The following is a 24,828-nucleotide window of genomic DNA, read 5'->3' as shown; positions in this document are numbered from 1 at the left end:
AAGAAGAAAGAAGAAAGAAGAAAGAAGAAAGAAGAAAGAAGAAAGAAAGAAAGAAAGAAAGAAAGAAAGAAAGAAAGAAAGAAAGAAAGAAAGAACGAACAAAGGAAGGAAGGAAGGAAGGAAGGAGAAAAGGACCTGTATGTACAAAAATGTTTATAGCAGCTCTTAGAAATTGAGGAACTGCTCATCAATTGAGGAATGATTGAACAATTTGTGGTATATGATTGTGATGAAATATAAATGTGCTATAAGAAATGATAAGCAGGATGCTTTTGAAAAAACCTGGAAAAACTTACATAAACTGTTAAAAAGTGAAGTGAGCAGAACCAAGAAAACATTATATAAAGTAACAGTAATATTGTTTAATGATCAACTACAAATGACTTAGCTATTCTCAGAAAAACAAAGATCCAAGACAATTCTGAAGTATTTACGATGAAAAAAATGCTATCTCCAGAGAAAGAATTGATAGATTGTGAATGCAGATCAAAGCACATTAATTTTCTTTTTCTTTATTTTTTCGTGGTTTTTTGTCTGTTTTCTTTTACAATATGACTAATATGGAAATATGTCTTGCAAAACAACACATGTATATATAACCTATATCAAACAGACTGCCTTCTCAATGAGAGGGAAGAGGAAAGGCGAAAGCCTTTGGAATTCAAAATTTTAAAAAACAAATGTTAAAAATTGCTTTTATATGTAATTGAAAAAAATAATTTTTTTCTTTAAAAAAAAGGATCCCCTGTAACAAGTACAATTCCTAAAATTAATGACCATGCCCATTTCCAGGAAGAGAACATCCCATCAAAGAAGCAACCTCCCCTATCTTCCAAAAAATCCAAAAAGGAACACATTTCTCTAATCTTCCAAGAGAAAAAATTCCTATTAATTTCAATTGCACAAAAAATTGGAAAATAAGGGGTGCTCATTATTTGGTGAGTGGTTGAACAAATCATGTTATATAAATGTACAGAAATACTATTGTGCCATAAGAAATGAAACTAAAGATAGTTTCATAAAAAGATAGGAAAACTTTTATGAAGTGATACAGACTAGAGTGAACAGAACCAGAACACTTTATAAAACAACATGTTTAAAAAAAACGACTTTGAAAGGCTTAAGAACCCTGATTAATACAATGACCAACCATGACACCAAAGGCCTGCTGATGAAGCCAGATACATCCTGAAAGAGAAGTAATGAACTCATAATGAAAAATGAGACATATCTCTTTGTACAGGGCCAATCTGGAAATTTTTTTGGTTGACTATGTATATTTGTTACAAGGATTTTCTTTTATTTTCCCCAATGGGAAAAAGGTAGTAGCAAAGAGAAGAAAAAAATGTTAGTCAACTGAAAAAACAAATTTTTTAAAAAACTGACCACATGAAGAAAATATTGTGCTGAAGCATTCACTGTGCATTTTAACTACTCCTCTCTAATTAACAGGTTACCTGTTTTGTCTGTGAGTAAATAGGAGATCCGCCCGAGCTGCTCAGGAATTGTGCTGGAACGAACCACCGTGCCAGGAATTTTGGAATCTCTGCGAATCACCCAGCTATATACAATCTTCCCCATGTCTAAGTTGACACGCAAACTGTCCAGAGGGGGAAAAAAAGAGCAACAGGATTTCAAGGACCTGAGAAACCATTTGCTATGTAAATGATGCACTAGTGAACAATGTTCTTAGATTCACATAGACCCTAAATGTTGACCAAATACCAAAATCCAAGAAATCTTTGATTTCCTGATGCAACCACCATACCTCTCCTCTGCACTAATACAATACTTTCTCCCTCTTCAGTAGCATGTATTCCTCCAAACAGGTCTCTGTGTCAATACGGCTGAGCTCCTCAACTACACTATGAGTTCTGTGAGGGCAAGGACTATGTCTCTATCCTCCTTTTATTACCTATTGTTTCTAGAATGAGTCCTTGTACCTTAAGGTCACTCAACAAATGTTACTGAGTACAGGAATGGGTTTCTAACTCTAGAGCTATAAAGGACTTCAAAGGTAATCCAACCCTGTCATTCTGCAGATGTAGAAACAGAGGTCCAAGGAAGTCAAGTAACTTGATCAAGGTGACTGTACAAGTAGTAAGCATCAGAGATAGAAGGAATAGGCCGATTAAAGGATGAATGAGTTACTGAAAGGATGAATGACTGTCCCACATATAGCTCTTCTGATCATTTATTCTTCCAGATAAAAATTTAAGTGCTTTATGTATGTATAGTTCTGCCTTAGACACTCTGAGAAGCCATAATCTCTCAGGCCTCATTTTCTTCACCTATAAAATGAAGCTACGGGGAAAGGGGTGGGAGTGAAGGTGAAAACAAGATGATCTCTGAAGTTTCTCGTCATTCTAAATCCTATGATCCTAGAAATGAGAGTCTACTCTAAAAGGGGAGGCAACCATGTAGGTAAGAAAACAAAGTCTAACTATAAAAGAGGCAGCATATAGCATTGTAGAAAGAAGACTGAATTCGAACTTGGAAGAAGTGGGTTTAAACTCATCTCTGGCAATTACTTGCTATATGAGCCTGTGCAAGTTACATCAGTTCTCTGTCTCCACATCTTCATCTAGAAAATGAGAGGCTTAGACCATCTAATTGCTAAGGAGGCTTCTAACTCTATGATTCCATGATGCCTTCTCTTTAAGCAAGGTGAAGTGAAAGGGGTGAAGTAATTAGAGTCAGAAGATGTGAGTTTGAGTCCGGGCTCTGACACTTACTCATTGTGTGACTAAAAGTAAGATATTTCCCCTCTCTGGACCTCAGTCTTCTCATCTGTAAAATGAGAAAAGGAACCCACTATCTACCTCACCAGATTGTGTGGAAAGCACTTTATAAATCATCTAACACTGTAAATTATTGTTTTTATTATCACATGAAATAACTAAAGAAAATACAGGCAATATATAATCAAGAAAGAGAGTTTACATTAAAGTTTGTTGTTGTACAGTCATGTTTGAATTTTCATGACTCTATGAACCATGCTATCCAAGGAGTTTTCTTGACAAAGATACTGGCATGGTTTGCCATTTCCTTCTCTAGATGAGGAAACTCAGGCAAACAGGGTTGAGTGACTTGCCCATAGTCACACAACTAGTAAGTGTCTGAGGCCAGATTTTAACTCAGGTCTTCCTGACTCCAGGCCCCATGCTATATCCACTGAGCCCCCGAGCTGCTTCTTAAAGCTTCTATGGGCTATAAAAACTAAAAGATTCTATTAATAAGCACTTATTGAGTGCCCTGTAAATGACTAGCCCCATGTTAGATGTTTAAAGATCATGTGGTCTTTGCGAAGGTGGGGGACTATAGGTGCAGAATATTGTATATATGGCAAAATAATTGATACATTGGGCGGTTTTGCTGAAATCCTTTTTTGCCTCCCTTTTTTATCCTTTGTTACAAAGGACAGCTCACTTAGTATAGCCAGTCAGTCAATAAACAGTTATTGACTGAATAACTAAGGTATAGGAGAAGGGAGGCATATATCCAGAAGTGACAGTGATATAAAAAAAAGGAAACCAATAATTTAAAAGTGGGAAGGAAAAGATTATTTTGATGTATAGTTAGAGAAGATTTTGTGGAAAAAATAGGGTCTCCAAACCTAGGGAACCAAAGTACCATTCGATCTTTATTATTAGGACAATTAAAAGCTCCCAATTCTATAGCACCTTAAAGTTTAACAGTTTCTGAATAACCCTATCCAATAGGTAACTCAAGTGTTACTCTTCCCATTTTATAGAACATAAAACTGAGACTCAGACATTAACTGACTTGCTCATTGTTATAGAGCAGGACTCTAACTCAAGCTTCCTTCCTTTCATTCCAGCACTGTTTCTACTGCACCATTGATCTATCCTAAAGAAGCGTCTGCCCCCTTTTCACGTTCAAAAAGGTCATTAGGCATGATCTTGGAATAAGAAATTGTATTAAAGAAGGTTGATACACACTTAAATGACTACATGAAAACACAGGCTCCTCAAGATGTCTTACCTGATAGGAATGATGTTGGAAAACAAGAGAAGGAATCTTATGATCTGCAGGTACCAACGGCCAGCAAAGTGTTGCAAAGCCACCATGACAAGAGACACTACAACCAAAGCTCCAAACAGTATCTTCGTGAGGCAGTTCACTTCTAGGTCAAAAAGTCCAATCTTGAAGAAAATAGGGAAGAAGGAAAGACAGCCTGAGATATTTCACCTGATGCCCGAATACCTGGCTAGAAACCAATTATCCCACCTGGAGAAATGCAGACCTTCAATTCGAGGCTTTCATCCATGTGGACAGCAATAGGATGAGATAGAGCCAACATGGTATAGTGGAAAGAGCACTAGATTTGGAGTCAAGGGACCTGAGTTCAACTCATCCCAGCTCTGGTACTGACTACCTGACCTGGAGCAAGTTACTGTCTCCCTCTTTGGTCCTCATTTTCCTCATCTGTAAAATAAGGAAATTGGAATAGGTGTTCTCTAAAATCCCTTCCAGCTCTTAAATCCTATGGTCTCTGACTCCAAGATAACTGAGTTCTGAATGCTAGAATTCAAAAGCACAAGGTTCAAAGAATCTTCACAATGGCCCTTTCTCCCCTCTGCCAGACATAAGGAAAAGAGGCTGCCAATGGGACAGTAAGCACAGTGGATGGAGTACTGGCCTTGGAGTGAGAAAACCAGGGTGCAAATTCCACCCCTGTTACTTGATAAAATCAGAAGATTTACTTTACTGGGCCCTCAAGTTACTCTAGAAAAAGAAAAGATTACATTGGATTGTCCCTCAGTTTCCTTCCCACTTAGATATCCTACATATTATAAATCAGTTTGGATCCAAGGATCACTTTTCCTTACCATGAAGTCCCCTCTTCATATGTTTAAAAAAAAAAAGTGTCCTAATTCAGGCTGACATAATAGCCTTGCAGATTAGATTGGGGAGGTTTATCAACAAAGAAAATAAGGAGCTTGATACAGATACACACACACACACACACACACACACATACATATATGTATGTATGTATATGTGTGTATGTAAGCAGACTGCCACAACCAAAATTAATACTTAAAAGTCTTTACATTCTAAATGATTTATTATTCAATGTTTAAATGGCATTTTCAAACTAAAGATAAGATACAGTTATTTCAAAATTCAAATGCTCCAGTCACTTCCTATTAGATTGAAAGTTCCTTGAGAACAAGAACTGTCTTTCTTTTTGTTAAATTGTATTCCCAGTGCTTAACACAGTGCCTGGCATATAGTAGGCACTTAATAAATGTTTATTGGATTGGAACCCCAAAAATAAAAAAATAAAGATATAATTAAAAAGAAAAAAATTTAACTGCAAGGTCTCAGTTCTATTTTTTTTTAATCAGGCCTGTGATTTCATCTATATAGAGAGCTCTGTATGAAGAACTCTCTATACCAAGGCAGATCAGCACCTTCTGAGCAATTTATGGTCTTAGAGAGTTGCCCAGGGGCATGTACAGACGTAATATCTTGCCCAGGATGAGACAACCAGTACCAGTCAGAGGCAAGACTCATACTCAGGCCTTCCTGACTCCAAGTACACCTCTCTATCCACCACACCATGCTCCCTCTCTATAAAATCCCATATATGACATGATAATTCACCATAAAAAAAAAAGTCTAAGATGCTCCAAACTTGAATTCAAATGACCTGAGTTTCATTCTTGACTCAACCAATAACTCAATAAGTAATCTTGGTCAAATCACTTCCCCATTCTGGGCCTCAGCAAATGAGAGAGTTGAGGGGCAGCTAGGTGGTGCAGTAAATAGAGTTCCAGCCTTGGAGTCAGGAGGATCTGAGTTCAAATCCGCCCTCAGACACTTGACACTTATTACTTACTAGCTGTGTGAGCCTGGGCAAGACACTTAACCCTGATTGCCTCACCAAAAAAAAAAGAAAAAGAAAAAAAAAGAAAATGAGAGAGTTTGAGCTACATAATTTCTAATTTCCCTTCCCCTGCTGAGAGTCTATGATTCTATGAATTCCTTCTCCTAATTCTCCAAGTCTTGGCATCTGACATGACTCTAAACAGCAGCTACCACCCTACCAAAAATTCATCACCAACAAATGGTCTTGCAATTATTTTCAAATTCTAAGGCCAGAGTGCCTAACCTTCTTTGTGTTCCGAATCCCTTTAGCAGTATGGTGAAGTCTATGAACGCTTCTCAGAATAATGTTTTTAAATACATAAAATTAAATACTAGGATTAAAAAGGAAACTAATTGTATTGAAATACAATTATCAAAAAATCAAGTTCATGGACCCCAAGTTAAGAACTCAGCTAATTGTCACCCTTCACATAACTATAGAAACCAAGAAGACAAATTATATTTTGAAATACTGTACCCTGCCTAGCCTAGAGCTGTCGTTAGTACATCCCAGACAAGCTCTCATACACACTAAGTTACTGTTCCCTGGAGGTTTTGAGCATTCCCTGTAATAAATGCAATTTGACTTATGGGCAAAGGATCACAATCTTTGAGCTGGAAAGGACTTTAGAGGTCATCTAATCCAAAGCCCTCATATTATAGGAGGAAACTGAAATCAGGAGAATTTAGGTGACTTAATTTCAATATTTCAAACACTGGTGATTTCATTCGTGGGGACACTCCCTCCACCAGGGCAGATAGCAAGCAACCTACCAAACTCCTTAGTGGATATATGTCATGAGTTGCTATAGAAAAAAAATCAACTGTCAGCCAATGTAATGATGAGCCACACTTAGCTAGATTGGTTCTTGGAAAATGGATACAAAGTCTACCACTAGGGAGTAGCTAGGTGGTGCAGTGGATAGAGCTCCAGCCTTGAAGTCAGGAGGACCTGAGTTCAAATCCAGCCTCAGACAATTGACACTGACTAGCTATATGACTCTGGGCAAGTCACTTAACCCCACTGCCTCACCAAAAAGCAAAAAAGTCTGCCACTCTCACCCCTACTTGAATCTTTTTTAGTCTGGATTGCTATTTTTCTCTAAAACGGGAACTTTACTCATTGCATTTCAATTCACACAGTTTTAAGTTCATGCAATGGCTAAGCCTAGCAAAATGATCATTTTGTTCCTTGAGGGGAAACATTAGGCATTAGGCAGGGAGAACAAAAAGGAAAAAGTTCCAATTTCCCTGAGCCCGAGGATGTCCAAAAGAAGTGGGACAACACTATGCTTGGGAGGGAAGGAAGCTTAACTTATGAGGAATGTTTCTGCAGCTTCCAGATGCAGATACTTTGATCAGGACAAGGGCAGGGGAAAATTGACCACCCAGAGACCTATGAGAGTAGGTATATTCACCACAGGTGCATGAGCTCCTGGGGAGAATTTATTAAAGGGCTGCCTGAGTTATCCCAAAATAAATCTCTAAAGATCATAAAGAACAGCATCTTCTGGCATTAAAAATACATACACTCTAGGAAGCATCAGTGTCCCTGAGTGCCCCAACCATGTATTACAGCCTAAGCATCTATCTTCCTATCTTGTCTCTCCTAGCTACAGCTCCAAAAACACCTTCCTAACAATCAACAAGCATTAAGTGCCTATATGTACCAGGCACAGTGAAAGGTGATAGAAATATAATCAATGAAACAATCCCTTTTCTCAAGGGATTTGATAAACTTGATTTGATAACCCTGAGAATACACCCAATCAGAGTAAGAAACCTAACTTACCCCAAGATGCAAAAAATCCTGCAAGACCACTATAAGTGCTAATACCTGACATCCATATCTTTAGTAACAACACATACTGAGATAGTACTGTAGTGGTTCCCATTTGTGCTGGCCCCCTCTAACCTACCTTACTTCTTGGGTTGGAAGTATTCATGACACTCCGTAGTTCCCGACCAGTATAAAGGACCACACCCACGACTGTGCCTAAACACCAAATCATTGAGGAAAAAAAAAAAGACTAAGTGAAATATAAGTAAAGACATTGCTACTTACAAATAAAATAAACTGCTTTGGGGTGGGGGTGGCATTGTGGCAAGAACTCTGAAAATGGAGTTAAAAGACCTGGATTCAAGTCCCAGTTGTGTGAAGGAAAAGTATTTTGTAAATTGCATATGCTATAGAAATGTAAGCTATTAAAGTATGATACCTAAATTCCAGTTTTCAGTAATCAGAGCTGATGGTAATACAGGTGTAACACAAGTGAGGTTCCAAGAAATTTAGTCTTATTTACTCTATTTCACATGGTCAATGCCTAAGGATGTAATGAGATCCATTTAAAGTTAATAGCAGATGCTTCAAAATTTCTCTGAGGTATTTCAAACAGATTAAGTGAGTCATCAAAAGTCTCCAAGAGAATTATCTCAGAATTATTACATTTGTGTTGATGGATACATCCCCAAGATACTCTTTGGAGAAGACAAACACAATTTGAATCATATTTGGGGAACTCCCACTTTTCTAAAGTTCTCCCCTGAAGATTCTTCATGGAATGAAGATGATTGTGTGTTCTTACAGGCATTATCAATGAAGCTTAAGTTTTCTCAGGTCTCACCAAAGCTTGAGAGACTTCAAGTCTAGCAACAGACCATGAATTTGTTATCTTAGGAATAAGATAACAACCTAAGTTTGAAGAAGGTCGTAAAAAGACTGGCCAAGAGGGGAAGAATTTTTTAGACTCATCAAACTGCCTACTAAAACAAGGGGTTGCCACCTATACTGGTGGAAGGGTTGCCTATGCCAAAAAAATCACAGATCTTTTTGTATTAAGTATTTAGAGAACCATTCAAACTACACTAAATGACAATCTGAAACTATACACCAATCTCTACTTTTAGAAAACCAAGACTTAGACCTTCAATAGCAATACAAAGGTAAAGTAGTCGCTAAATTCTGCTACTAAGACTAGTAGTAACATTCTAATGGTTCAGGAACAGAGAATTAAATCATGGCACCCAATACTGGAAACCCAACGGAGAACTGTATAAAGAAGAGATTCCAGTTGCAGAGACAATTGGAATTGTCCAATCAGTAGAAGTGGTCAATCTTCCACATGGCTGTGAGGCTATACTTGCTACAGACTCATGCCCAGTTTATCAGCATCACCTCTGAAGCTCAGTAAACATTAGCTGCCAAGTTGCTTTAAGGAGGTAATGGAGCACAGCCAGACTAACAGCACAGAAGCAACCTATCTGAAACACAATGACATCAGAATATGATAGCTGTTGTTTGGTCAGCTGAGATGGAAGTCACATTATTTTTAATTATCTTTCTTTAAAAAAAAAGTCATTTCACCCCTAAAGGTGAAATGTAAACACCTAACAAAGTCAGTCAGCCTCTTCTTGAAGACCTCCAAGGATAGATAACCTACTGTCTCCAAAGAAAATCTATTCTACTTTTGGATTAAATCTAATTGTTAGAAATATTTACCTTGCATCAAAAAAAATTTTTTTAGTTAAAACTTCCATCCACTGTTCCTCGTTCTGCCTTCTGGGACCAAGGAGACCAAATCTAATTACCCTGTCACATGAAAGACTTTAAAATAACTGCAAATGGCTATCATGTCAGCCTCAAGTCTTCTATTCTGAAGCTGAACATCTTTCAACTGAACCTTATTTGGTATTAACTAACAGTCCTTCCACATCCTGATCACCCTTCTCTGGATATAGTCCAGTTTATTAATGTCTTTCCTAAAATGTGGAACATAGAACTAAACACAATATTCCACACATGATTTGACCAGAACAGAGTTGAACAGAAATAACAACTCCCTATTCCTTGACTCTGCTTCTCAGAGTGCATTGAAGATCAAACTAAGTTTTTTTTGGCTGCCATATTACACAGATTAAAAGTCCACGATGACACACAAACCTTGTACTTTGAAACTGACATCTAACCATACTTTCCCATTTCACATAGGTTACATAGGAAATGGATTTTTTGAACCCAAATATAAGCCTGAATATTTATCCATCCCTATTAAATTTCATCTTATTTGATCTGGCCCAAGGTTCTCATTTGTTGAAATCTTTCTGAATCCTAACTCTGTTCCCCAACATAGATTTAACTTTGTGTCATTTGGAAATTTGAAAAGCATGCCTCTATTTACAAACATATAAAAAAATTCAAGCAACCTAATAGTCAACTGCGAATTTTGACTTTGTGCAAATGTGTATCCATATAAAGTCCAATTATGTCAAATGACTTACTTTAGCAGTAAAAAAATAAAAGTAAAGGAACAATGCTTAACACAAAGTTACAAAAAAATTATTGCTGAGTATTGATGGTTTTTAATTTCAAGGGAAAGATATTACTTTAGAGAGAGCCACAGATTCCTTAAAAGTTTTATTCTCTTCCCTGATTTTAAACCAACAGGCAGACCAAATCAACTCAATATACATTTATTAGGCACCTACTGCATGTAGACTTAGCTACTACTTGAGGAACCACTGGATCTATAAACAGCCTATGCTCTGCTACAAGAGCAGCATTCATACAATCTTATATTAAGAGATGGAAGAGATATATGAGGTCATCTTATCCAGTCTCATTTTATACATAAGGTAAATGAGGTCCAGAAAGGTCAAGTTACTTGTCCAAGGGCACCCAAGTAGAAAGTGACAGAGTTATGATTTGAATCCAGGTCCTCTGGGAGACATGAAGTAAATTCTCTCACAAACATGCAACTACTGCTCAGAATTAGACACAAAAATCTGAAGGTTGTTAAACACACACACACACACACACACACACACACCCCTACCTAAGGGATTAAACATGTGTAGAATAAGTCCAAATTCTCAAACTAAAGGATCTGAAATTTTCTTCTAACATTTTTTTAATGTGTATATTTTTTCCAAATATAATGCACATTTAGAAAGCTCAAAACCTTAAATTTAATATTGTACGCGCACTCCACCCAGCATTCTCAGCCAGATGGCTAGGTGGAGAAAGCTGAGCATTCTCATCAGCAGATGGCAGGCTACTCCTGCAGCAGCCAGGGCCCCCTTCAGTGGTCCCTGTGGCTGCAGCAGATGGTAGAGATGACAGGCTCTGCCGCATTCTGGTCTGAGGGTTAGACCACAGGCTCCAGGACACTGCTGAAGTACACTAGTCCACTCCAATTAGCTGAGGTCTGGGCTTCATAACAATGCTTCCCCAATTAACTGGGACTTGAACTATAATGACAGAACCATGAGAGCCAGTACAAGGGTCTGAGGATTTCTGGAACAAAATACAGGAAATTTAGTCTGTTTTCATACTAAAAAGTTCCCATATACAGTATTTTCAATAAACATGTGATTTCACAGTTAGTATTTTAGAAAAAAAAATATTACTAGCATCAAAATTTTGTCAAGAAGACCTATTTATATCATGCTTCCCATACCAGGGAGGGTTCAGCTGAAAGCAATTGGACTTACTGCTTTAAAGCATAATTATTTAAAAGGGGAGGAAATTCTGGATAATGACCTTCAGCAATCAGAAATGAGTTTTCTGCATAAGACCCTCAAAGAAAAACAACTCAAACAAAGTATACATGCATATACAAAAATAAAACTGGGCAGAAAATCCAAAAGACCTTTTTAGTGACAGAGAATAGATCATGCTATCAACTCATTTTTGTGCATTTCTATGCAACTGAAAAGAAACCAAGCCTCTTAAAATGCATAATTTATGATCAATTATTTACTTATCCATCAGTCTTCTTATTCACTATATTTGACCAATTGAGTATGATATTAAAAAAGGGGCAGGAGGGTGATACTGGAAAGTACTGGAGGTAAAGTCAAAGGATTTGGGCTGAATTCCTATCTCTGCTACCTGCTGCTCCTGTCACCTTGGCTAAGTCATTTTCTTTTTTTGAGTCTCAGCTTCTTCCATTGTAAAGGGAAGGGGTTGTGCTCAGTGATCTCTCCAATCTCTTTCAATTTGCAATCCTATGAATATTCTCTCAACATTTAGTTATAATCAGTATCCTTGACTATATTCTTTGTGACTAAGAATTATACAAGAATATACCATCTGACCTAGCTGGTCTATTGGTAGGTTTTGTTGAATTTTCTCTCCCAACTCTAGGAATTTTCACTGGCCATCTCCCAAGCACAGAATGCTCTCCTTCCCCATCTCCACTTCTTGGCTTCAATGACTTTCTTCAAGTTCTAGCTAAAATCCCATTTTCTACAGGAAACCATTCCCAATCCCTCTTAATTCCAGTCCATTTCCTCTGTTGATCATTTCCTATTTAACCTGTACATAGCTTATTTATACATGGTTATTTTCATGTTGTCTCCCCCATTTGACTATGAGCTCCTTGAGGGCAAAGACAATTTTTTGCCTTTCTTTGTATCCCCTGCACTTAATACAGTGCCTTGCACATAGTAGATGCTTAATAAAGGTTTATTGATTGAACTGCTTTCTGCCTCCCTTTTTTTTTAATTATTTGCTATAAAAGATGGTAGGAAGGAATGTCTTCTGAAATGAAGATAATATGAAAACAAAAGGTACCAATAAAAATTAAAAATAAAGAAAATTTAAGGTAATGACTGTCTTGAAGGAAAAATAATAATTATGCAAGAGAAACAGCATATGAGGTGAGATACATAAATGGGAAAGGACTCAGCCAGTAATGTAGTATAACAAAGGATAACTTAAAGTCAGGACTTCATTAGTATCAATACAATTTCTTGAGGGTAGAGACCACAGGATTTGAGGGGCTGGGGTTTTTTGGCCTCTCTTTGTATTCCCAGCACTCAGCATAGTGCCGGCCTTTAGTAAATGCTTCATAAATGCTTGATGAGTGACCGCGTGAAGAGCTCTAGCAGAAGACCCCAAGCATGCTGAATAGATTCCCAATGGAAGATTTACAGGACGATATGGTATATTGGGGCATTGGGAAAGGCAGAGGGAATAATGGTCCCCCCCTTTGTTGGGGGAATTGGCAGTCACAGGAGAAAATGAAAAACCATTCTTCTACAAAAACTTTTCAGTATCTAAAACTAAATTTATTGGGATGAAATAATCAACTGGTTCTTGGTTGGGGCATAGCTTTAATTGCCCCAGCTCTATACAACTTCCAGTTTAGGGCACATCCTCCTCAGACCTGGCAGAAGTCTCTGGCTTCAGGCACATGGCCAATCGTTGCTTATGTAACTGTTAACAGCAGAAACACAGCTCCTTGGAATTTCATGGTAGCTTGAAGGTGAGGTGTTGGTCTTTATTTTTATAAAAGAAAGAATCTCATTTTTCTCAAGTTGGTTATGAAGCTCTTCTCAGTTTTCCTTGCTTTTAATTTCTACTCCAAATGGGGCTCAGGGAATCAAAGTCCAAATTTAGTAGTCCTTAGACCTATATTTTTGAAAGGACATTATTGTCTGCTCAGGTCCAGAATGGGAAGAGGAACTTTAGAAAGGTGCTTAGGATAAATTCTCATAATTTTAATCAAATAAAGTGGAGCTAAAGACAAACCAATCCTAGTATCATAACACAATAGGAGTAGACCCAGGTCCATCCCATTGGTAAAGCTAACAAAAAAAGGAAAAGGACAAATATCGGAGGGACTAAAGGAAAATAGGTAAGTTAATGCACTGTCAGTGGAGCTGTGAACTGGCCCAGCCATCCCGGAATACAAATTGGATCTAAGCCCAAAAATCTATTAAACTCTGAACCAGCAACCTCACTACTGTTTCTATATCTCACAAAGATAAAAGAAAGAGGAAAAGATCCCACATGTATAAAAATATTTATAGTAGCTCTTTCTGTGGTGGCAAAGAATTGGAAACTAAGGGAGTACCCATTATTTGGTGAATGATTCTACAAATAATGGTATAAATATGATTAAATACTATCATGCTATAAGAAATGACAAAGAGAATGGTTTCAGAAAAAAACTGGAGAGACACGTATGAACTGATGCAAAGTGAAGTGAGCAGAACCAAGGGAACAATTTACAGCAATTAACGGCAAAGATGTTAAATATTTTTGTAAAGAAATAGACTTTGAAAGACTTAGGAACTCTAATCAATACAATGACCCGCCACAATTCCATAGGATTTATGATGAAACATGCTATCAACCACCAGATGCAGAACTGATGGACTCGAAGTGCAGAATGAAGCATGTTTTTTTCTTTTTTTGCTTTTCTTTTGAAACATAGCTAATCAGCTCTTTTAGTGGTAACAAAGAACTGGGAAATTAAGGGAATGTATATCAACTGGGGAATAGCTGAACAACTTGTTGTATATGATTGTGATGGAATACGATTGTGCTATAAGAAATGACAAATGGAATGCTCTCAGAAAAATCTGGAAAGACTTACATGAAATGATGCAAAATGAAATGAGTAGAACCAGGAGAACATTGTATTCAGAGAGAGTAATATTATATGATGATCATCTGTAAATAACTTAGCTATTCTCAGCAATACAATGATCCAAAACAATTATGAAGGACTTAGGATGAAAAATGCCATCCATTTCCAGAAAAAAAACTGATGGAGTCTAAATGCAGATAAAAGCACACTTTTTCTTTATTTTTGTTGGGATTTTATTTATGTTTTCTTTCACAGAATGACTTACATGTAAATATGTTTTACATGGCTGCACATGTATAACCTATGTCAAATTCCCTGCCTTCTCAATGGAGGGGAGGAACTGAGGGAGGGAGATAATTTGGAATTCAAAATTTGAAAAAAAAAAATGTTAAAACTGTTTTTATATGTAATTGGCGAAAAATAATTTTTAAAAACAAACATAGCTAATGCAGAAATTTGTTGTGCATGACTATACATATTTGTAATGAGTTTTGCTTTTCTTGCCTTCTCACTGGGTGAAGGAATAGGTAGGGAGAGGGAGAGAATTTGGAACAGAAAAAAAAGAATTAGAAGTCTCTGTGCTTTAAAGCAAATAAATTTTTTTAAAAAAAGAAATGATAAAGGGGACAGTTTCAGAGAAACCCGGAAAGACTTGTATGAACTGATGCAGAGAGAGGTAAATATAACCAAAATAATGATTTGTACAATAACACTAATATTGCAACTTTGAAAGACTTAGGAATTCTGATCAACACAATGACCAACTACAATTTCAGCAGAGTCATGGTGAAACACGCCTATTCATCTCTAGATAGAGTGCTGATTGACTCAGACTATAGACTAAAACATTTTTTAGAGGTAATATGAATTTTTTTTCTTGACTATACATATTTGTAACAGGTTTTTCTTGCTTTCTCAAAGGGCAGGGGAATGGGAGGAGAAGGACTTAAAACTAAAAACAAATAAAAGCTGCATTAAAATAAAGTTGTTTGTTTTTTTTTAAATCATAGGTGTAGAGCTTAATGGAATCTTAGATGGTAACCCTCTCATTTTACAGATGGGGAAGTTAAGGCCTAGAGAGGTTAAGTGTCTCGTGCAAAGTCACTCAGGTAGTGACAGAGAAAGGATTTGAACCCAGGAATCACATTAACATGATACATCAAGCAGATACAGGAATACATTTTAGCTTTTTTGCTTGGAGGAGCAGGGAGGAAAAGAGTATTCTCCATTTTTGGATTGCTCAGCAAAAGAAAACAAAACTTCTTAACTAAACTAAAATTAAATGCATACAAACATGTGTACATGATGTGTAGGTGGGAGTGATATCATTAGCCCCCATCTTTTAATGTTTAACTTAGAAAAGAAGAGAAGTCATTGAGAATTATTCCCTCAGCTGACTGTCTTAGAAAGCAGAAAGACTATTGTCAACCATTCCTTTAAGGCAATTATCTTAAATATTTGAAAATTTAATATGGAAAAGAAAAGAAAGTCAGGTCTGGTGGATCTGGAATGCAAAGGGAGTTGTTTTAAGAACAGACAGGATAGCTTTCGAATGCAAATCCCTACATCTCTCTAGAGTTTATCATTCAAAGCCATTAGAACAAACCACCCAAAACTTATTTTAACGTTTTATATATTGGGGTTCCCTGTATCTCTGAGACAGATAATAAGAAAAGTTTTTCAGAGTTAAGAAAAGGCCAAATGAATACAAATGGACAAGAATCACACAAGTATGGATGGTTTGACAGCCTATGCTGTTGCCAGGGGTACCAACATGTATGAAATCATATATGCATTCAATCATCAAAGTAAATTATTAAGCTATATAAAAAGTAAAAGGAGACTTATGACAACATAAAGTTTTATAGGTCTCCATCAGAGAAAGTCAATGTAGTAAAGAGACTTCTTGGAAGAAGATGGAACAGGTTATAACCAAGCCAAGTTTTTCATTACTTTCTTCAAAAAACAATACACACGCCTCCATCAAATATTTTTAAAAATTTAAACAAAATATTTTTAAAGTATCAAAAAATTAAAACCCATCAAAAAAGATAATGAGCACAGAAAAGACAGGCTCTAATATATAATATATGAATATGAATAAAGATTGTAAAATAATACTAGCAAAGCAAAAAATACTAGGAAAAAATGCTAAAATGGAAATAATGCAAGAAATCTTAAGTTCAAATAGATAACAAATGGAAGATAGGTTCCAAAGGCACAATTTCAGAAAATCTGATGGTTGCCAGTAGTGAATCCTTGGGAACCTTCTTTTTGGGGATGCCTGGGGAGCATTCCATCAGAAGTGTTCAAAATCAAATAGCTTTGATTTTATTCCCACCTCCACAGATAAACACCACAGTTCAAACTGAACTATAACATGCTTCCATATTGACTGGTTCCCTTCTCAAGTGCTGCACTTGCTTTGCTGTCTCACACAAGCTTCCATCATGACATTCAATCTGCCATGATTTCTGTTACAGATTAGGATGTCAATCTAGAGGGAGCAATTAAGGCCTATTCTCAGAGTGGATGATCCAGAAGGGCCCACAGGCCATTGGAATTCCCATTCCTGCACTTCTATAAATGTCTGAGAGGCAATTAGATGTCAACTCAACTCCCCGGAGGCGTTAGGACAAGTGAAAAACTTCATTCTACCACTAATTTCCCCAACTGACAGAGGATGATTATTCTAATTATGAAATGATTTTTTTCTTTTTAAAATTGCTAACATATTCCTCAGGAATCACATACTTACCTGATGCTATGACTGTGCCAGCCCAGAGTGTATTCTCTATACTTAAGCTCTCATTGATGGGAGGGTCACTGTCTTCCTGATAAAGATCAAGACGGAGACACATTTATTTGTCAACCTCACAGAACTCCTAGGTTCCCCTCCCCATACTATATCTAGAGCTATGAAAGAAGGTATATTGGAATCATGAGAGAAAACTTTAAACCTGTTGTCATTCTTCTCTTTGCAAATTCAACTAACATTTATTTAATCACTTTCTAGCTACATGCTGGACATGGTTTTAGGTGCAAGGGATACAAAAAAAATCAAATCTCCATCTTTGAGGTGTTTATATGCTACTAGGAGCAGGGGGTGGGGCTGAACAAGGGCACAGATAAGAAAATATAAGGTAATTTGAGGAGGGAAGGAAAAGGACTGGGCCAAACAGTTTTGTTTAGGAGTTGGCCCCTGAGAAGTTATGTAGGATATTTTCTTGAAGAAAACTAGAGGTTCTAAAAGAGGGGCAGAAGTGCTTCCCATTCCAAGTATCTAATACAACCTTAACTTAGAGATGAGAGATACAATATAGAGTTTGGGGAACAACTAGTAAATTTGTATGGCTAGAATGTAAAGTACAAGAAATACAAAATAAGTCTGGAAAAATAGCTTGCAGCCAGATTATAAAGGGCTTCATATGTCAGTCTGAGGCATTTGTATTTCTCCTGAAAGCAACAAAGAATCACTGCAGATTTTTGAGCAGGGGAATGATAAGGTCAGACCCATGTCTTATGAAAATTATTCTGGCAACTACATGGAGGATGAAATAGTGAGAGAAGACACTAGAGACAGGAAATCCAATTAGAAAGTTACTGCAATAGGATGTGTGAGTTTAGAGAAGGCGATGGATCAAAGAGATATTGCAGAGAGATAATCAACAAGACTTGTCAACTGATTAGGCCTGGGGAGTTAAGGATGACTTGCAGGGGAGTTGACTTTATAAGAATGATAACTTAATCCATGGGAGCAGATGAGACAATCAAAGAATTTTGGAGACAGAGCCTTGAGGAGCACTCATATCCAGCAAGGAGAGGATGGTGACTCAACAAAAGGGAATTCAGACTCGGATAAGGAAAATTCAGAGACAGCAGTGCCCCAGAAGCCAGAGGAGGAATGTAGGGAGAGGGAATGGCTGACAATATCCAAAGCAACAGAGAGATCAAGGAGGTTGATACCTGAACAGGGCACCTGACTTAGCAGTTAAGAATATAATCAACATCATCATTGCTAGAATTTATATAGCACTTCAAGGTTTGCAAAGTGCTCTACAAATATCTCATTTTGTTCTCCCAACAACCATGGAAAGGAGGGGCTATTATTATCCCCAGTTTGCAGGGAACTGAGGAAACTGAGGCAAACAGCAATTAAGTGACTTGCCCAGTAAATGTCTGAGGCCAAATCTGAACTCAGGTCTTCCTGACTCCAGGTTCAGTGTTCTGTTCATTATGCCACCTACCTGCCTTATAACTGGTAATCTTCAGGAAAGTAGTTCCTGTAAGAGTTGGTGGGGGGGAGGGTGAAAGTCAGTTTACAAAGGGATACAAATGAGTGGGAGTTGAGGAAGTGAAGGTAAAAAGTGCAGCTGATTTCTTCCTAGGAGTCTGACTGTGACAGGGAGAAGAAATACAGGACGATTGCTGGAGGGGAGGACGGCAGAGTCAAATGAACATTTTTTTAAGAATGGGGACGAATTGGGAACATTTGTAGGCATAGAAGCTAACAGATAAGAAGAGAATGAAAGATACAATAATTGAAAGAGCAAGCTCCTAGATGTGGTGGGAGGGGGTAGGGCACAAGTAAATAGGTTAGCCTTGGCACCTCCTTCCTCTGAAGCCATCTGCCATTAGCTTCTCCTCCTCCCCTATACCATAAAGCTCCCACTGCCATCCCCTCTCCTTTCTTCCTTTGATCTAGTCTTTCTTTTCTTGATGATGTAGGAGGCAAGATCCTCAGCTAAGCAGGGTTTAGGGAGTGGAAGAGAGAAGTACGGTACAGAGAGCTTGAGTGGAGAGAAGGAAGTTCACATTAGCAGAAACACAGATATCTAGGAAAAAGGTAATAAGTTTGTAAAGCAATGCCTGCCACTAGCAGCAAAGGAAAAAATAAACAAACTATGATCACATGGTACTGAGAGTTTTCAAGTTTGGTCTCACACATAAGACGATAATCCAGTGACTTATCTTGCCATTTTACAAAACAGATTACATCATAGTGCTGCTTTCTCCTGGTTCTCCTTTTAAATTACCTGACCTCTCCTTTTTGGCCTCCGTTGTTGGACCAAAGAGTCTAGACTCCAAGAGAAAGAAGGTCCATGGACATCATCTTGTCCAGACCCCTTCATTTTATAGGAAACTGAGGCCCAGAAAGGGAAAAATGTATTGCAAATAGTAAGCAGCAGCAGAAATAGGATTCCAATCCAGATGCCTCTGACTCCAAATTCAGTGCTCTCTCCCGCTGTACCACTAAACATTATGAAAACCAGTTGTTGTAATTTAAGAGGTATAACCCATCTACTTCACAAGAAGCCCAAGTAAAACCCAGTGACAGAAAACATTTAAGGATAAAAGAGAAAAGAGATCAAATGAAAGCAGCAGAAGAGGTGGATGCCCCCAGACCCCTGAGACAAGAAGATCACAACACTTGAACAATGAACGTGCTTTTAAGTTTCCTGGCAGAAAAATTGAAAAGGGAAGCACAGGTTTCATAGGTTTCATTTTGACAACAGAAAGAAAATTCATCTGTAGACACAAAATTTATCCTTGAACGAGAAATCAAGAAGGAATTTATTGGGTGGGTCCTTACATAAAGGATACAGAGTGACATTGATAATGACACTATTACAGGTTCATCATTCAAGTGAGAAGAAATCAAGGCCAAGAGAAATGACTTGCTCATGATAAGAGACTAGTAAAGAAACGAGCCTAGACTTCAACTGAGGCCATCTGTTTCCAAATCTGGGGTTTTTTTTACTACCCCTCTGCTTCAATCACAGCTTTATAAAAGGTATAGACAGACTCTTCTATCTACTTTCTATAAAGACAGAAGACATAACATAAACATGCCATTTAATGGGGAGAGCCCTGGGATGAGAATCAAGGGACCTGGGTCCCAAGTTCTATGTCCAGGTACAAACTTGGATAAGTCATTTCCAACCTTTTTTCCGCTGTAGAATAAAGGGGTTGGATTAGATGATCTCTAAAGGCCCTTAGAGTTCTAAAAAGTTCTTGGATTCTAAGAGCTAACGCAGTATTGGTACTTAGTTGTTTGGTCATATAACACCATGAGAATCTTCATGAATAAGTAGTTAACACAGGTATGTAGATTGATTTACTCAAGTGCTGTAAGTCTCCAATGAGTCATGGCCAGGTAACACCAGTTTTGTCAAATCAAGTCAACAAGCATTTAAGCACTATATGCTAGGCACTATGACCTGGTCAAGTGAAAAGTCACAACTTCTCAGCAATCTAAAACTGTAAATTACAAAAAAGTTGCTGGCCTGAAAGGACAGGAGTTCCTATATCAAGGAAGTTCCCTATAGCAATGAAATCAGAGTTCCAGTCTCTATCCCTATCTCTATTTCCATATGCCCATCCCATTCTTGCATGCACGCAAAGACAGTACCATTATCAATATAAAAGTACATTTATAAGATTTTTGAGGGTTTTTTTTAACATATATTTTAAAAAAAACTTACCCTTGTGAAAGTCCCCACAAAGTTATGGATGTCAATATTTGGCTCTTCTGCATAGACATAGGATCGAATTTGAAGAAGGTCCTTTTGAATAGACAAAGAATGAAATCTTAACAGTTACCCTAACAGCAAAAACTCTGTATTCATTAGCTAATAGTTCAAAGAATATTTTATTTTATTAAAGAATTTGTTTGCTTTATAACAAGTATTCATTTCAAAACGTTAGGGAAATCTAAACTGATTATTTTTTTTTTGAAGAATCTTGCCACTTACTTAACAAGGCCTGTTTTCTACAAAATTTTAAAAATGATCCAAAAAAAATATCTTGTCCTTATGGGATAACACTGGACCTGAATCCATGACTTCACTGGGACAAGGAATTCCTAATGAATTTGTTCCATGAATGCAGATTCACACTTACTCTGAAACTTCTAATCTTATAGCTACCTGGAGAGCACTGAAGAGGTTAAGTGACTTGCCCAGGGTCAATTAGCCAGAATGTGTCAGAGGCAAATCTCAAATTCAGATCTTCCTAACTCTGAGGCCAACTCTCTATCTACTACACCACACTGCCCGCCTCCTCATGATGCCTAAGTATAATAGCTGCATCTTGAATGCATTGCATATCTTAGAATAACTGAATTTCAGAATCTTAGACCTGGATGGGAAACTGGAAACCTGCATCTGAAGGACTATCCCCTCTACAATATTCATGATGAATGGCAATGCAGGCTTTGCTTCAAGACTTCTGGCAAGGTAGAACTCACCATCTTCCAAGGTAGCCCATTCCATTTCCAGAAAGCTCTAGCTCTTATTAAGCTCATCCATAGCACAAATCTACATGTCACAGGTACATCTAAGATCTAGGATCAGGCCCAACATGCCCCCTCCTCCATACGATAATCTTTCAAACACCTGAAGCCAGCTACCACAATCTCATCTCCCATCCTAGTCAGATTTGTAGGCCACAAAAAGTCTGCATCTAAACCAGCACAGAGAGCTTCGGTCTAATGATATTTTTATGGCATTCCACCGTGCACACCAAATAAAGGGGTTTTCCCCCTCTATCTCTTCCCCTTGCCCTCCTACTCTTTCTTCTTTCCCTCTCTAGCTCCTTTATGGTGTTAGGTTTTCACAGTGTCAGTGCTGTGGACTTAGAAATGTTGCCAGCGCCTAATGCAAACAATTCAGATAGGTGGAGTTTTCTCCTGTTTAAAAGGTCTCCCTCACTTCCTTTAGTAGCTTGTTCAAATGTTTAAACACTCTTATCATCAGGTAGCCTCTTTATATCACATCTAGGTGGTCCGTGAAATCTCAAAGTACACCTCAGATACTCTCTCTTTAAGGAAGATGGGGGTAATTTATGGGAAAACTGGAGGATGTTTCTTTTTTTTAATGAATTTTGCTTCCTTACAATGCACTAGATAAATATGAAATTGCTTTGTAAAGGCTGAAAGCAAGAGATAATAGTCTTGTTCCTGTTCCCCTCCCACTCATTCTCAGCCCTATCACCTGCCAAAAAGATTTTTTTGCAACTTTGTGCTCTACAAGACACGAATATCATTGTTTCTTCCCTAGAAATGACAGGTTCTTTTAGTTGACCCGAGAATTTTTTATTTTAAAAAAAGTCACAAAAATGATGCTATTTGGTTCTTAAAGTTTTCATGAATCAATAATAAGCTAGTTGAATAAATGAAAGCATTAAAGATAATGGTACTGATACTATATAGACCTGCCAAGTCCTGAAAAGTACAATATAAAAGCTTATGATACTGAATTGGGAGAACACACTATTCAACGTCTTTCTGGACAAGAGATTGCTGACTCATTGCAAGCTACTCTGTAATCTTTCAACATAGGATTCTGGAGAGGCAAAAGTGGGAGAATCAGGGAAGAAAGAGGGAGGAAAGGAGAAGAAAAAGGAGAGGGAGAGGGAGAAAAAGGAAAAGGGAAAAGAGAAGGAAAGGAAAAGGGAGAGAGAGGAAAAGGAAATGAAATAAAAGGAAAAGGAAGAGGGAAGAAGAGAGGGAAGCAAGAGGAGAAGGAAGAGAGAAAGTATTAAAGAGAAGGGAAGGGGAGAGGGAGGAAAGGGAAACGAGACAGAAGGAAAATGTAGAGATAGGGGATGGAAGGGTAAAGGATGGGAAGAGTAGAAGTAGGGAAGAGGAGAAGAGGGGAGAATGAAGGAGAAGGTAAGAGAGAGGAAAGGGGACAAGAGAGAGAACAGAGAATAAAAGTTGCAAAGTCAGAAAGGCGGGGGACAATAAAGATTGGGAAGGGATAAAAGGAGGAGAGAAGGAAATACTCACAGCAGCGGTGGGTAGTCTTTGTGTGCAAGCCACAGGCAAGCGGAGTTTCCAGTCTGTCTCCCCATCTAACTGATCAGTCCTCAAGAAGCAAGACCCTAAGAAATTTCCACATATTTCATTTTCTTTTTCCACTTAAGAATCACTTCATCAAGCAACAAATATGCTATTTATCATAAGGAATGTCACTAAGCAGCCTCAGGAACAGGATCTCAAGTCCTGTTCAAAGACCACAGTCATTAGACCACCACACATCATCCCACTCTCACCTCCAATGAGCTGCTTTCCCCCCCATCACTAGATTTTAAGGGTAGTAAGACTTGCTACCACAGTAGTGAAACCAGAAAACCGGACCCATTTTTGCCACTAACAATTTTCGGTACAGCAGAATATAGCGTAGTTTCAGCAAACCCAAGTCAAACAGAAGCTGCCATGAAACATTGATTTGTCACAATTGGTTAAAGGATATGACAGCAAAAGTTGAGGATGAATTCTTTGAAAACAAAGAACTCACTCTGTAGTCATACGTTGAGTATTTAATAGCATATTCTACAGGCAGCCTTGTGCAGTCAATACTGAATTGGATATCAAAGTCAAGAACACTTGGGTTCAAAATTTATCTCAGAAACTGAGCAAAATTTAGCTCAGAAACTCTGGGAAAATAATCTAACCCCTCTGAACTTCAGTCTCTTCATCTTAAAATGAGGATAATAAGAGCATCTACTCCACAGAATTATGAAGATCAAATGAAATATTATTTGTTCGTGGCTAATATGGAAATATGTTTTACATGACTTCACGTGTATAATGAGTATCATACTGTTTGCCTTCTCAATGAGTGGGGGAGGGAGAGAAGTTGGAACTCAAAATTTTAAAAATGAATATTAACAAAAAAGAAATACTGTTTATAAAGCACTCTAAAAACTTTAAAGCATTATATATAAAAAGAACTCCCAGATGAGGATACTCCCTGTACCAATGCAGATCTACACAATTCCCTGTAATTTGTAGTCTTATAGAGCTGCCTAGGGCACTGAGAGATTAAGCAACTTGCCCAGACTCACAGGGCTAGTCAGTGGCAAAGGTAGAATTTAAACTCAAGGCTTCCTGGCTAGGAGGCTACTCCTCTTCTGCATTACCCCACACTGCTTCTCTTGAACTTGTATTGCATAGAATGGTCAATGTTCATCATCAAGAAGAGATAACTAGCTATGTGTATACACACACAATGGCCCAAAAGTCTTAGTCCAATTTTAAGCTAAAAACTAAGATTTCTGGGACCCATCGTGTGCATGTGTGTGTGTGTACACATACATATGTTACAAGTATGTATATGCATGTATGTAGAGAGATGTGTCTGTGTGGATAGACATATACGCACACATATATAAACTCATAAAATTCTGTGCATTTGTAGTAACACTTTCAAGAAAAATAACTGTAAAAATATCAAGGATGAACCCCTAAATTGCTTTCTGAAGAAAGGAAGAGAACTTAGGTGCTTCTGAAGGTGGAACAGAAAAAAGGATAGAGAACTAGAGAAGAAGAGCCATTCATTAGTTGTATAACCATGCACATGTCATCACCTCTCTAGGCTTCATTTCCCTCATCAATAAAATAAGAATTATAGGATTGTAGATCTAGAAATAGAAGCAATCTCAGAGGCAATTTAGTCCAACTCTTTTCTTTTATAAATGAAGAAACTGAGGCTCAAAGGGGTAAGTGATTTGCCCAAGGTGACAAAGATGCTAAACCAGAAATGGG

The 24,828-nt window shown here is 37.7% G+C and overlaps 1 protein-coding gene across 3 annotated transcripts in view; it reads right to left on the bottom strand.

Annotated features, from left to right (window-relative positions):
* Window positions 1–24,828, bottom strand: part of ATP9A (ATPase phospholipid transporting 9A (putative)) — a 159,526-nt gene that overhangs the window by 71,836 nt on the left and 62,862 nt on the right. For all 3 annotated transcript variants that reach the window (XM_027850773.1, XM_027850775.1, XM_027850783.1), the window contains 6 exons: window positions 23,068–23,162; window positions 20,762–20,842; window positions 17,035–17,110; window positions 7,818–7,894; window positions 4,006–4,166; window positions 1,458–1,600 (listed from right to left, as the gene is read on the bottom strand). In XM_027850773.1, coding sequence (XP_027706574.1) covers window positions 1,458–1,600; window positions 4,006–4,166; window positions 7,818–7,894; window positions 17,035–17,110; window positions 20,762–20,842; window positions 23,068–23,162 — 633 coding nt within the window. The remainder of the gene's footprint in view (window positions 1–1,457; window positions 1,601–4,005; window positions 4,167–7,817; window positions 7,895–17,034; window positions 17,111–20,761; window positions 20,843–23,067; window positions 23,163–24,828) is intronic.

Source organism: Vombatus ursinus, unplaced genomic scaffold (assembly GCF_900497805.2).
Source record: "Vombatus ursinus unplaced genomic scaffold, bare-nosed wombat genome assembly UNPS02000580.1, whole genome shotgun sequence".
Taxonomy (NCBI): Eukaryota; Metazoa; Chordata; class Mammalia; order Diprotodontia; family Vombatidae; genus Vombatus; species Vombatus ursinus.
The sequence above is the reverse complement of the archived record's forward strand: the minus strand, read 5'-3'. Positions and strand labels throughout refer to the sequence as shown.